Source organism: Tursiops truncatus, chromosome 2, assembly GCF_011762595.2.
Source record: "Tursiops truncatus isolate mTurTru1 chromosome 2, mTurTru1.mat.Y, whole genome shotgun sequence".
NCBI lineage: Eukaryota > Metazoa > Chordata > Mammalia > Artiodactyla > Delphinidae > Tursiops > Tursiops truncatus.
In genome coordinates, this window is record NC_047035.1 from 75,989,751 (window position 1) to 76,002,212 (window position 12,462).

General features: G+C 48.0%; 2 protein-coding genes and 1 long non-coding RNA gene across 5 annotated transcripts; 1 reads left to right on the top strand and 2 right to left on the bottom strand.

Moving 5' to 3' along the window:
* Nucleotides 1-208: 208 nt before the first annotated feature.
* LOC141277847 (uncharacterized) lies at nucleotides 209-1,364 on the bottom strand. The gene is made up of 2 exons (XR_012329707.1): nucleotides 1,277-1,364; nucleotides 209-518 (listed from the first exon to the last, which is right to left on the bottom strand). It is a non-coding gene; the product is annotated as an uncharacterized lncRNA (long non-coding RNA).
* A 3,898-nt stretch (nucleotides 1,365-5,262) lies between these two features.
* PIP4P1 (phosphatidylinositol-4,5-bisphosphate 4-phosphatase 1) lies at nucleotides 5,263-9,089 on the top strand. 2 transcript variants are annotated; one of them, XM_033851394.2, is made up of 7 exons: nucleotides 5,263-5,780; nucleotides 6,100-6,290; nucleotides 6,659-6,765; nucleotides 7,224-7,329; nucleotides 7,534-7,586; nucleotides 7,684-7,774; nucleotides 8,254-9,089. In XM_033851394.2, exons 1-7 carry the CDS (start codon nucleotides 5,351-5,353, stop codon nucleotides 8,395-8,397), a joined length of 1,122 nt encoding a protein of 373 aa, XP_033707285.1. In that variant the 5' UTR covers nucleotides 5,263-5,350; the 3' UTR covers nucleotides 8,398-9,089. The 2 variants fall into 2 exon arrangements, with proteins under 2 accessions (XP_033707285.1, XP_033707286.2); XM_033851395.2 differs by having other exon boundaries at nucleotides 5,468-5,759.
* An 86-nt stretch (nucleotides 9,090-9,175) lies between these two features.
* On the bottom strand, nucleotides 9,176-12,327 carry APEX1 (apurinic/apyrimidinic endodeoxyribonuclease 1). 2 transcript variants are annotated; one of them, XM_019935204.3, is made up of 5 exons: nucleotides 12,231-12,327; nucleotides 11,798-11,923; nucleotides 11,406-11,593; nucleotides 10,115-10,307; nucleotides 9,176-9,973 (listed from the first exon to the last, which is right to left on the bottom strand). In XM_019935204.3, exons 2-5 carry the CDS (start codon nucleotides 11,853-11,855, stop codon nucleotides 9,456-9,458), a joined length of 957 nt encoding a protein of 318 aa, XP_019790763.1. In that variant the 5' UTR covers nucleotides 11,856-11,923; nucleotides 12,231-12,327; the 3' UTR covers nucleotides 9,176-9,455. The 2 variants fall into 2 exon arrangements, with proteins under 2 accessions (XP_019790763.1, XP_019790764.1); XM_019935205.3 differs by lacking the exon at nucleotides 12,231-12,327 and adding an exon at nucleotides 12,105-12,227.
* Nucleotides 12,328-12,462: the final 135 nt, after the last annotated feature.

Sequence of the window (12,462 nt, forward strand, 5' to 3'; positions counted from 1 at the left end):
TGTTTTTTTCTTAAATAAGCACAAATAGTTACTAATGGAATGTGTGTGCCTGTTGGGCACTGCCCAACTTCTCAAACCTTGCAGTCCAGCACTACTACCCACATTTCCTGTTCCGGGCTGATTTCCACACAGTACTTACTTTTTTATCAGACGACCTCCTAAAAGCCAACTTTGCAAAGATATTTTGTCATCAAAGGAATGTAGCAAGTCTTTTTTTATTTTTTATAAATTTATTTATTTATTTTTGGCTGCATTGGGTCTTTGTTGCTGCGCGTGGGCTTTCTCTAGTTGCGGTGAGCTGGGGCTACTCTTCCTTGAGGTGCGTGGGCTTCTCATTGCGGTGGCTTCTCTCGTTGCGGGGCATGGGCTCTAGGTGCTTGGGCTTCAGTGGTTGTGGCACGTGGGCTCGGTAGTTGTGGCGCACAGGCTTTGCTGCTCCGCAGTACGTGGGGTCTTCCCAGAGCAGGGCTCCAACCCGTGTCCCCTGCGCCACCAGGGAAGTCCCGATGTAGCACAATCTAATGTTCAAATTGTGAACTACCTTGAGCTAGCAGTTCTCATAGTATACAAGAGATGTCAAATATTGCTGTGTTTCCCTTAAAAAAATTTAAATATCCCACAGTACTCCTGTGAATTTGCCCCTTGGCACAGAGTTTGGGAACTATGGCCCCAGGCACTCCTTGCCACCTCATTCCTGAATCTGTGTAGTGTAAATGAGTGGACTCTAATCAAACTACCTGTGAATGAATTCCATCTCCACCCCTTACCTACCAGCTTGTGATCCAAAGCAAGTAAAAAAAAAAAAATCTCATTATGCCTCAGTTTTCTCATCTGTAAAATGGTGATAATAATAGTACTTACTCTTGTTGCAAGGATTATATAAAATGCCAGTTAAATGTTTACATAGGTGCCTGGAATTATAGTAAGTACACAGTAAATATTGACTATTATTATTTTTCCCCTTTGTCTCTTTTTCTTTTTGATTTCTCTAGACCCACCTAACCATGAATTGGATCAGAACAAAAACTAGAGGTACACCCAGCCCATCAACAGCAACTCTAATCCTGCATTGTTTAAAACAGAAGCCACTAGCCAAATATGGCTATTTCAATTTAATAAAATTAAAAGATAAAATAAAAAGTAAAAATTCAGTTCTTAGTTATACTAACCACATTTAAACTGCTCAAAAGCTACATGTGGCTAGTGGCTACCACATTGCAAAGCACAGAAACATTTCAATCATTACAGAAAGAATAGTGCACAATACTATTCTTACCTTTTCTAGTCACTGCTCCCCAGTCTCCACATTTTACAAAGCTGGAACTATGTTTTGTTCTGTACTTGTAGGGTTCCTGTAGTCAGGAACCAAACAATTATCAACTTTAGGGTGATTATAGCTCATTACTGCCTTATTATCCTTTTTCTATCTTCTTCTCACCCCTCTTTGAAGTTCTGAGGTACTTCCATGTCCAGGCACACATGCAGTAACACACCCATCTTCCATGCTCAATATCAAGGAAACTGAAGAATGGAAGTGGTAGTTTCTAAGTCACTAAGTATTGGCTTATGGAGTGGGACGATATCTCGAGATAGTGACTCCCAATGGCAACTTTTATAGAAGGAGGCTCAGCCTCTTAGGACTTTTTAGGCAGGAAACCTATTTTATTCCTGCCCTCTCAACTGAAATTTCTCATTCTCTCTAGACCACAAGATAGTTGTTCTCCTATTTAAATACCTACCCCACCATCACCAAGAATCTTTGACCTTCCATTTTCTCCAGTTCCTGAAACTAAAATGTTATTTTAGTTTAGTTCCTCCCGCCCCCCCACTCCCCCCACCTCCCCGTAAAAGGATCACTTTCATTTCTCTTCTCTGTGTGAGATCCCTATTTGTGCCTCATTCAGTGCAGGAACAGAGTGAAGATAAAAAGACTGACCTAACAGATCAATCCCCAGATAGAGAAGCTGACTACACCCTAAAGGAAGGGGCAAAGCACTGGGGCATGGAAAGGACATAAAACAGAAGGCAACAAAGGTGTAGAGTGATAAAGAGAAATAACCCCTTAAAACTAGACCACACCCTACCCCACTCCATCCAACTGCCCATACTACACCTCATCTTGGTTAATTCACTCTGCACATTACCAAAAACATTCTTTGCCCTGGAAATGGAGTAAGGGACTGTGTTGGTTTCACACAGGTGGCAAACTACCACCTCAGGAAAGGGTAAAGAAGAAATAGGGTAAGTGGAAAGAGAAATCAAATTGGGACCCTGGGTGGCAGAAGTGCAGCAGTTGCCTCCAGCCCCATTCTCTGCCATCTACACCGTGTAATAGTTACCACTTGGTTGGAAGCCTGAAGAAAAAAACCTTCCAAATCTTTGCAGTGTCTTTCTTTATATCCTCCTGTTATGGACTCTTAGGGACTATCTTAAAACTCATATGTTGAAGCCCTAATCCCTTAACCCCAAAGTGACTATGTTTGGAGATAGGGTCTTTAAAGAGATAATTAGGTTAAATGAGGTCACAAGGGGCCCTAATTCCTTATAAGAAGAGGAAGAGGGCTTCCCTGGTGGCGCAGTGGTTGAGAGTCTGCCTGCCGATGCAGGGGACACGGGTTCGTGCCCCAGTCCGGGGAAGATCCCACATGCCGTGGAGCGGCTGGGCCTGTGAGCCATGGCTGCTAACTCTGTGCGTCCGGAGCCTGTGCTCTGCAACAGGAGAGGCCACAACAGTGAGAGGCCCGCATACCACAAAAAAAAAAAAAAAGAAGAAGAGGAAGAGACAGCAGGGATGTGTGCTCAGAGGGAAAAGGCCCTGTGAGGACACAGTGGAGAAGGTGGCTATCTGCAAACCAAAGGCAGAGGCCTGCTGACACCTTGATCTTGCGCTTCAAGGCTCCAGAACTGTGAGAAAATAAATTTCTATTGTTTAAGCCACCCAGTCTGTGATATTTTATTATGACAGTCCTAGCAAACAAATATACCTCCATAGCCTGATTTTTCTCAGTCTATGTGAGAAGCCCCCATCCCATAAGTAAGATACCTGGTACCAGGGGTAACATTGAAGTTATTTACCTGTATAGTACAGGAGCCAACCAATCAGAACAAATGCCAGCCATAAACTGATACCAGCCACACTGGAGTGTCCCAGCTGAATATCCACCCTGCTTGGGACTACAGCTGACAGTATTGCTCAGTACACAAAGTTCCCTCAAGATAGGGCTTAAGGTAATTAATTAATTAGTTTAATAGTCATTTATCAAGCAACTTCTATGTGCCAGGTATTAAGCATCAAAAGGCCTCCATCTCAGATACCATGCATTCTGCCACCTCTGCACTTCTGCCTTTTCTATATGCCTAGTAGATGATGTGAGTGCAAAAGCATTAAATCATAAGTCAGGGACTTTCCTGGTGGTCCAGTGGTTAAGAGTCCACGCTCCCAATGCAGGGAGCACAGGTTCAATCCCTGGTTGGGGAACTAAGATCCCACATGCTGCACAATGCGGCCAAAAAAAAAAAGAACCATAAGTCAGAAGACCTCGACTTTTCTGGACTTTTTTTTTTTTAATTTGGTTATTACTTGGTACAGTGAGGGGAAAGCACAAGCCATGAAAAACTGAAGTGTTGTCAGTTAACAGGGTGCTAGAAAGAACTTATTATAGAAATGGGCTTGTGTTAAGAGATTTTGAAAGGGTTTAAGGAAATGGGATTTTGCTCTGGATTGAATGCTGTCAGGAAGTAGAGTAATTCTATGATTGGGTATCTAATACATTTTGTCTAGAAGGAGAGAAGACCAGGTAAGAGGCCAAGCTCTAATACGTAAAAAAGTAGCAGTCAGGGCTTCCCTGGTGGTGCAGTGGTTGAGAGTCTGCCTGCCGATGCAGGGGACACGGGTTCATGCCCCGGTCCGGGAAAATCTCACATGCTGCGGAGCAGCCAGGCCCGTGAGCCATGGCCGCTGAACCTGCGCGTCCGGAGCCTGTGCTCCGCAACGGGAGAGGCCACAACAGTGAGAGGCCCGCGTACCAAACGAAAAAAAAAAAATGAAGTAGCAGTTATTCATATTAGCTGGGGGAGGAGGATATTGGGGATTTTTGTAGCTTGGAGTATGTTCATGTTTTGTTTTGTTTTGTTTTTTAATTAAAAATTTTTTTATTTATTTTATTTTTGGCTCCCTTGGGTCTTCGTTGTTGCGCGGAGTCTTTCTCTAGTCGCGGTGAGCAGAGGCTACTCTTTGTTGTGGTGTGCGGGCTTCCCGCTGCGGTGGCTTCTCTTGTTACGAAGCACGGGCTCTAGGCGCACAGGCTTCAGTAGTTGTGGCACGTGGGCTCGGTAGTTGTGGCACACGGGCTTAGCTGCTCCGCGGCAGGTGGGAATCTTCCCGGACCAGGGATTGAACCCACGTCCCCTGCATTGGCAGGCGGATTCTTAACCACTACGCCACCTGGGAAGTCCTGGCTGTATGTTTAAATGTTTGAGCTGCTTAAGATCTTTTCCAATACTTGTCAGAAAAACCTCCATTAGCAGTCTCCTGGCTGGGGGCAAAGCAGAGACAAGTCTAAAGACTGTTATGCCATATAAGGTGACTAAAATCTCTTTGAACTTGATTGGTAACTCAGTCAAAAAACTCTTATCATACATATATGTTTATAATTGGGGGTCACAAAATTGAGTAAAATGATGAGACATTCTTGCAGCGATAGAGACAGACTCATACAAAGATGCTTTCATAATTTAACCAGGGATGGTGGGAGAGTGGGATCTGCAAGGCAGCTTCCTGGAGAAGCCGGTCTTGTGTCCTGTTCCAGAAGTGACTTCAGTGAGAAAGCCTGGGGTGAAAATCTTAACGTTTTAATACATTTCCTTCTGGCACATCTTCACCCTCACTTTTTACAGGTATTCCTTTGAGTAGAGTGGCTAACTATTGCCTACCGTTCCTACTCCCGGTGCTTAGAACAGCCCAAACTCCCTGAAGCTTTCACTGCAGCTCATTGAGCCACGCCCCCAGGTTCTGGCTCTAAGTTCGGGCCAATAAAGTTGCGCCCCAAGGATCGCAGGACCAGGGAAGGGAAGCCTCCAGCCAATGAGAGGCCAATTATAACCTCAAAGAGTAGAAAAATCTTTTAGTGATGTTTTTGGACTAATGAGGAGCAATGACTATGCGCCCGCTCTGGGCGTCTGACAGAGGACCGGCGGCTGCCTCAAACACCAGTGAGCTGAAGCAGCCCTGCCCCACCTCCTGGTCTGGAGGTAGCGCGATGGGCCACGCTTCCAATAGCTCGAAGAACTTCTCGTCACGTGCAGTTTTTGCAGGCCCAGCGGCGTCCTGAAAGTCATGTGACAGTTGACGATGGCGCCACTCTCCCCAATGGAAAATAGGAGCTGCCTTCACAGGACCAGAAATTGGTTTGTCTCCGCGAATAATAGCACGACGGGGGCGGGGATAGCCTATCAAGTGCTGTGGGCGAAACGGGGCGGGGCAGGCCACTGGTTGCGGGCGAGCTGGCCGCGCGGCGCGCAGGCGCCCTTGGGACCCGGTAGCGGCGGCGGTGGCTGCGGCGACGGCGGCGGCGAAGAGCCGGATCCTTGGCCAAAGCGGGAGGCGGCGGTGGAGGCCATGGCGGCAGATGGAGAGCGATCCCCGCTGCTCTCTGAGCCCATCGACGGTGGCGCCGGCGGCAACGGATTAGTGGGGCCGGGCGGGAGTGGGGCTGGGCCCGGGGGAGGCCTGACCCCCTCCGCACCACCGTACGGAGCCGGTAAACATGCCCCGCCCCAGGGTAAGACGGGGCGGGTCCGAGGTGTTCCCGGGGGTACTCTGAGAGGAGCAGGGGGCGGGACCGGGGGCGGGGGCGGGGCCCAAGCGCCAGGTGCGGAGCTGTTGCACCTGTGACCGGGGGCGGCTTCCTTCCCTCCGCAATCGCGACCGGAGCTTCGGAGCGGAAGGGGGTTCTGAGGAATCTGATCGAAGCACTGATCATAAGATCCCGCTGAGCTTGTCAGAAGGCTTGAGGACCAGCAAGAGTTGCCCTACTCCGTGTAGCTTCAGTGGGGGTGTCAGCAACTGATGCCAGCCCTTCTTTTTACCTTCCTCTCCAGCATTTCCCCCGTTCCCCGAGGGACACCCAGCCGTGTTGCCTGGGGAGGACCCACCCCCCTATTCACCCCTGACCAGCCCGGACAGTGGGAGTGCTCCCATGATCACCTGCAGAGTCTGCCAGTCTCTCATCAACGTGGAAGGCAAGATGCATCAGCATGTAGTCAAATGTGGCGTCTGCAATGAAGCCACTGTGAGTTATACAAATCTGTGAAATGGGTCCTGTTTCCTAGATCCTCTTTCTGATCCCTTGATTCTAGACCCGGACCTTCAGGCGTTAGCCAGCTGCTCTTGATGAAACCCAGGTTTCAGTTCCAGGAGTCTCACACAGCCATTTCCCCAGAAGCCACTCACCAAAGCTAATATTTACCATCCCTCACCTTCATACCTATCTTGGATACTTAAGCTTAGTTTTCATTTGCAAATCTCATGTTATATGCCTTTCATTTCTCTGTCCCGTCTAAGATTTTATCTCTCTGATCTCTCCTCAGAAGGTTTTTGGAGGAATTGGAAGGAATTGGGATTAGAGGTTTGCTTACCGATGTCCCCATTATTCTCTAGCCAATCAAGAATGCACCCCCAGGGAAAAAATATGTTCGATGCCCCTGCAACTGTCTCCTTATCTGCAAAGTGACTTCCCAGCGGATCGCCTGCCCTCGGCCATACTGGTGAGAGGGATAATTTGGGGAAGGGCATTAGTGGGGAAAATCGGAAAGCCGAAAAAGGGTGAATGTTTATCGAGAATGTAAAGGTGAGAGAGACTGGTGTTTATTTAGAAGGAGAAAAAGCTAAGGACTGTTGTGCCTCTAGAATGTTATAGCCATCTTTCTCATCTCTCAATAAAAAGATTGGGAGAAAAGTGGTGTCCTTTAGGAAGATGGAGAGTGTCAGAGACTGGGTGAATTATCCTGAGGTAAAAGGGAAATTAGAGGCCTGAAGTTTAAGCGATGCTCTTCCTCAAGGATTCTCTGCGGTAGGGCTGTGGGGTGGGGGGGGCAGAGTATCTTAAATGTACAGAGAAGTAGAGGGACTTAGAGAGCCAGGGAGTGGGGGATGTAAAGGAGGAATAATGTAGGGATCCTTAGGATTGAAAACTTTAAAAACATAGCCTTTTTCTTCTGTACAGCAAAAGAATCATCAACCTGGGGCCTGTGCATCCGGGACCTTTGAGTCCAGAACCACAACCTGTGGGTGTCAGGGTCATCTGTGGACATTGCAAGAATACTTTTCTGGTGAGGAGAGGTATTGGGAAGCCCTGGGGGACGAGGGGTGGGCAGCGGAGAAGTAGTCATGAATATATTTCTGAGTTATGATAATGAATCCTGAAAAGGTCTGTTTTATGAGGACCCATTTCCCAGCCTCCACTGCCCCAGGGCTCTCATTGAAGATGATGCTGCTTCTACTATTTATTGGTTTCTCTTTTCCTTTCTCCGTAGTGGACAGAGTTCACAGACCGAACCTTGGCCCGTTGCCCTCACTGCAGGAAAGTGTGAGTGATTAGAGAGCGGCATCGTTGAGCTGGGTAGTGAATAGAGTAAAAGCTACAGGGCCATTGTAAGTATCCATTTTTGTTTGCCTCCCCACAGGTCATCTATTGGGCGCAGATATCCACGAAAGAGATGTATCTGCTGCTTCTTGCTTGGCTTACTCTTGGCAGTCACTGCCACTGGCCTTGCTGTGAGTAACCTTGATCCAACCCCTTTCATTCTGCAGCCTCGTCTCTGTAGGCTAAGATTGGGGAAATGGCTATCCTAAAAAGAAGTGAAAGAAACTGTTTTTGTTTGTCTTAACGTGTAGATGAACTGAAGTTGAAGGAGACTGATAAACGGTCTTCACTGTTACTATCAGAGTAGAAAACAGCTATCTTCTTTATACAGAGGATAGAAAAATAGAGCAGTGGTTTAGATTGAGTTGCTATTAGGAAACCTGGCTTGGTTGTCAGACATGAAGAAAAACTGACAGATGTCTGGGATTGTTTATGTTCCTGCCTAGTGGAGGGAGCTAGACAGCTGGGCCTTTTAAAAGGTCCCTGAAGGCGGCTGCATGTGGATAGGGGACAGAGACTGAAGCTTGAGTTCCATGTTACTGTTACTAGGGCTCCTACAAAGTGGTGAGAGATCAACAGTAACCTCATCTTCCTTTTTCTTCTTCATCAGTTTGGCACATGGAAGCATGCACAACGATACGGAGGCATCTATGCAGCCTGGGCATTTGTCATCCTGTTGGCTGTGCTGTGTTTGGGCCGGGCCCTCTATTGGGCCTGTATGAAGGTCAGCCACCCTGTCCAGAACTTCTCCTGAGCCCCACGATGACCCACAGACTGCCTGGCCCCGTCCAGGTGGGGACAGTGACACTATAAAGGGAGTGATGGTAAAAGGCTCCCTGGGCTTCTATAAGGGGAGCCAAGCAGCTGCCTTCCTTTTCCCTGCAGAGAGGTAGGAAGGAACCAGGCCCTCACCTAGGTTTGGAGGAATAAGTAAACCACTGCTGGCCATCTGCTTTCCTCCAGTGGTTGCTGTGTTTAGGGTGAAGTAGGCGGAAAGTTTCCCCTAAACCTGGGTCCTAAAAGACGGTTCTAGCCTTGTCCTTCCTATACGCTCCCTGAGAGCCATTCCTGTCCCTTACACATTCCAGGGCAGGGTGGGGGTGGGTAGCCCTGGGGGTCTCCCTCTTGTGCACCATTAGGACCTTGCTGCTGCTATTGCACTTCATCAGGGGCTGGCTCTGGTCTCAGCACCCTCAGTCTCCTCTCCCCCATTCCACGTCCTCTGGGGGTGGGGTCAGCCGCTGCTCTGTACAGAACCACAGGAACTGATGTATATATAACTATTTAATGTGGGGTATGGTCCCCTAGTCCTGTATTTCCTATAATTCCTCCTTTTCAACCTTACCCCCCAGTTGCAGTATTTAACTGGGCTGAGTAGGGTTGCTCTGTCATGGGGGAAGTTAGGGACTCATCCTGTGCTTGTAAATAAATAAGGTCATGACTCTACTCTTCCAGTTGTTAAATCTGTGTGTATGAAAGGATGAGGGGAATTTTTAGCCCCACAAAGGGGTAGAATACAAAGACAGCAAGGCTGAAACTATGACTCTTTATTTTCACATGGACAGTTCAAAGGAAGTCATCAGTAGTTTTGTTTAATGTAAAAAAAAAAGTATCCCGCCCCCCGAAACACACACACATAAATCATGGAGAACTTAATTCTGTTTCTAGAAGCCTGGTTAAAGGATTCATAGTTTAGAAGGGAAATAACAGTGCAGATTTCTCTAGAGAGCAGTTTTTAAAGCTTGGGAGTAAGAAGTTTAAAGCTAGTTTAGTGGGCTTATTTCCCAGGCTCAAATTGATTTGGGGGAGGTGTCACAGTGCTAGATATAGGGTGATGGGACAGTGGTCACTGCCCAGAGCCTTGGAACGGATCTTGCTGTCACACAAAGCAGGCAACAGAGAGTGAGACAATAAGAAGTAATCAAGGCGCCAACCAACGTTTTTGGATCGCGCGTTCATCATGTATGTCCAAAAGGTATAGGCATAGGCCGTGTTGGGGTAGAGGTGCCGGAAACTGTCAGTCAGTGGCACAGCCTGCAGCAATTCCCCAAAGCCATGACGCTCTTCTGGAGTGAAGCCAGCATTCTTTTTGTTTCCCTTTGGGTTGCGAAGATCAATTTCTTCATGAGCCACATTGAGGTCCCCACATAGCACAAGGGGCTTGCGGGAAGCCAAACCCTTCAGGAATTTGCGAAAGGCTTCATCCCAGCGCTGCCGGTACTCCAGGCGCACCAGACCTCGGCCTGCATTAGGTACATAGGCTGTCACCAGCACAAATGCATCATATTCAGCCACAATCACTCTGCCTTCCTGATCATGTTCCTCTTCACCTACAGAAACAATGAAACAATTAGCAAAAAGAAGTTTAAGAAAGGGAAAGCAAAGAATAAAGGGATCAAGAATTGGGGCTGGAGTGGGATATCAGCAACTGGTTTGGAAGAGCTGGGCTTTAGGAATCAACAGGGTCTCACCAATGCCATAGGAGACTTTGAGTGGGCACTGGCGGGAGAGTAGGCCCACACCACTGTACCCTTCCTTGTCTGAAGGAGCTGACCAGTACTGATGGGATAGTCCAGAGAGTGCTTGAAGTTCAGCTGGTAGTTTGTTCTCAGAACATTTGGTCTCTTGGAGGCACAGGATATCTGGGGCTTCCTCCTTTACCCACTGTGAGCGAAATGAAAGGTAGAAAAAGTATTATCAATTCAGCAGACATTTACTGAAGAATCTATGTGCTAAGTACTAGAGATACACAGGTGAGGGACTTCCCTGATGGCACAGTGGTTAGTTAAGAATCCACCTGCCAATGCAGCGGACATGGGTTCATCCCTGGTCCGGGAAGATCCCACATGCCGCGGAGCTACTAAGCCCGTGTGCCACAACTACTGAGCCTGTGGGCCTAGAGCCCGTGCTCTGCAACAAGAGAAGCCACAGCAATGAAAACCCCGTGCACCACAACAAAGAGTAGCCCCTGCTCACCCCAACTAGAGAAAGCCCGCGTGCAGCAACAAGACCCAATGCAGCCATAAATAAATAAATAGGACAGTCTCTGCAGAAGGAGTATAAGTCTAGCAACACAGTATTTGAAGTTATAAATTACATAAGTGGCAGGGAGACAAGAAAGAGTGTTCCATGCAACACTGAGAAGATTGGTTTTTTCCCTATAGGCAATGGATAGCCAGCTAAGATTTTTTAAGTAGTTATTTAAATGTTGGATATGCAGGAAATAAAATGGAACAAGTCCAGTAACGAGGTTTTTCTGACATGCTAGGAAAAAGATGAGGACATTAAATAAAACAATGGCAGTGGAACTGGTGGAATGGCATCTAAGAAATACAAGTGGGGGGCTTCCCTGGTGGCACAGTGGTTAAGAATCCGGCTGCCAATGCAGGGAACACGGGTTCGAGCCCCGGTCGGAAAAATCCCACATGCTGCGGAGCAACTAAGCCCGTGCGCCACAACTACTGGGCCTGCGCTCTAGAGCCCCCGCTCCGCAACAAGAAAAGCCACCGCAATGAGAAGCCCCCGCTAACCACAACCAAGAGTAGCCCCCGCTTGCCACAATTAGAGAAAGCCCCCGCTTAGCAACTAAGACCCAACGCAGCCAAAAATAAATAAATTTATAAAGAGAAAAGAAATACAAGTGGTATGATTTGGTGAAAACTTTGTATCTCTGCCACAAGAAAACGACAGTGCTAGGAACTAAAATGGGAAAAGGTGATTAACCCCCAAGATCAGTACCCCCCTCCCCTTAATTCCACTCACATCTAAACCTTTCTTCTTAATCCAGGCTCGAAGCCCATCCACATTCCAGGAGCAGATCTTCAGTGTGGCTGATTTGCCACCGGGTGAGGTTTTCTGATCTGGGGGGTCCTCATACATGACTGTCCCCTCTCCTGCTGCCTCTTTTTCATTTTTTTTCGCTCCTGCCTTGCTCTTCTTGGCCTCTGGCTCTATAAAATAAGTAATACACAATGATGTAAGTTGGCGATAACCAACTTTGATCCGCAGTTAACTATAGATCCACCGAGAGCCTGCAGTTGCCGCGACTTCTTCACAAACTGCAAAAATGAGTATACAGTCGGTCCGTACCTCAAGGAAATTATAGACATCCCCATCGCAGCCTCTAGGGAGATGGGCCTATTTCATTCTCTTACCAATCTTGGGCTCTTCCCCGTCTTCTGCCACCGCTCCCTTTTTCCCACGTTTCGGCATCACTGTAACAAACACCCTTCTGCACCAGTTCCACGTCGCCCACCGAAGCAGTATATTTATCGCGTTGCCTACAGACGCAAAGAAGTAGTGAAACCAGCTAGGCCTGGGGAAGACTCCCCCCTCGGGCGCCCCCGCACCAAGTCCCGCCTTTCAAACCGTATTATCTCTGAATTCTTTTCCCGCCTCAGTGCACCATCGGCCTTTCAGCCCCTCATTCTCAAAACTAGATCATTTCATAGTGCCTCCTACCCTCCTCACGAGATCGGCCCTCCAGCCAATCGACGGACTTAATTAAGAATCCCGACTTAGGCTTGCCGATCAAAAGTCCAGAGAAGTCCCTACGATGGGCAAAACAACAACAACCCTGTAGCTGACCTGCTTGGGTCGCAGCCTGGCTCCTCCTTAACCCAGCACAAAGAATGGAGCACGATGTGCCCCCACGTGGGTAACTGGCGTGGTCACGTGATCTGAGATGCGCCTCCAGTGGCGGAGGAATGCGGGTGATTGGTCTGTTTGTACCACGTGACCGAAAGCTCAGCCTTCCCAGCCTTCTCCGTGACTCCGGGGCACTGAAGGCCCCAATCCTCCATTCTTGGGCTGTTCATCG

Bases quoted from the DNA above. Each gene is read 5' to 3' on its own strand.
- PIP4P1 (XM_033851394.2), top strand. From the start codon at position 5,351: ATGGCGCCACTCTCCCCAATGGAAAATAGGAGCTGCCTTCACAGGACC. The intron at 7,587-7,683 runs GTGAGTGATTAG...GCCTCCCCACAG, and splicing joins TGCCCTCACTGCAGGAAAGT to GTCATCTATTGGGCGCAGAT. The intron at 7,775-8,253 runs GTGAGTAACCTT...CTTCTTCATCAG, and splicing joins TCACTGCCACTGGCCTTGCT to TTTGGCACATGGAAGCATGC.
- APEX1 (XM_019935204.3), bottom strand. From the start codon at position 11,855: ATGCCGAAACGTGGGAAAAAGGGAGCGGTGGCAGAAGACGGGGAAGAG. The intron at 11,594-11,797 runs GTAAGAGAATGA...CTTATTTTATAG, and splicing joins CGGGGAAGAGCCCAAGATTG to AGCCAGAGGCCAAGAAGAGC. The intron at 10,308-11,405 runs GTGAGTGGAATT...TTTCGCTCACAG, and splicing joins TTAAGAAGAAAGGTTTAGAT to TGGGTAAAGGAGGAAGCCCC.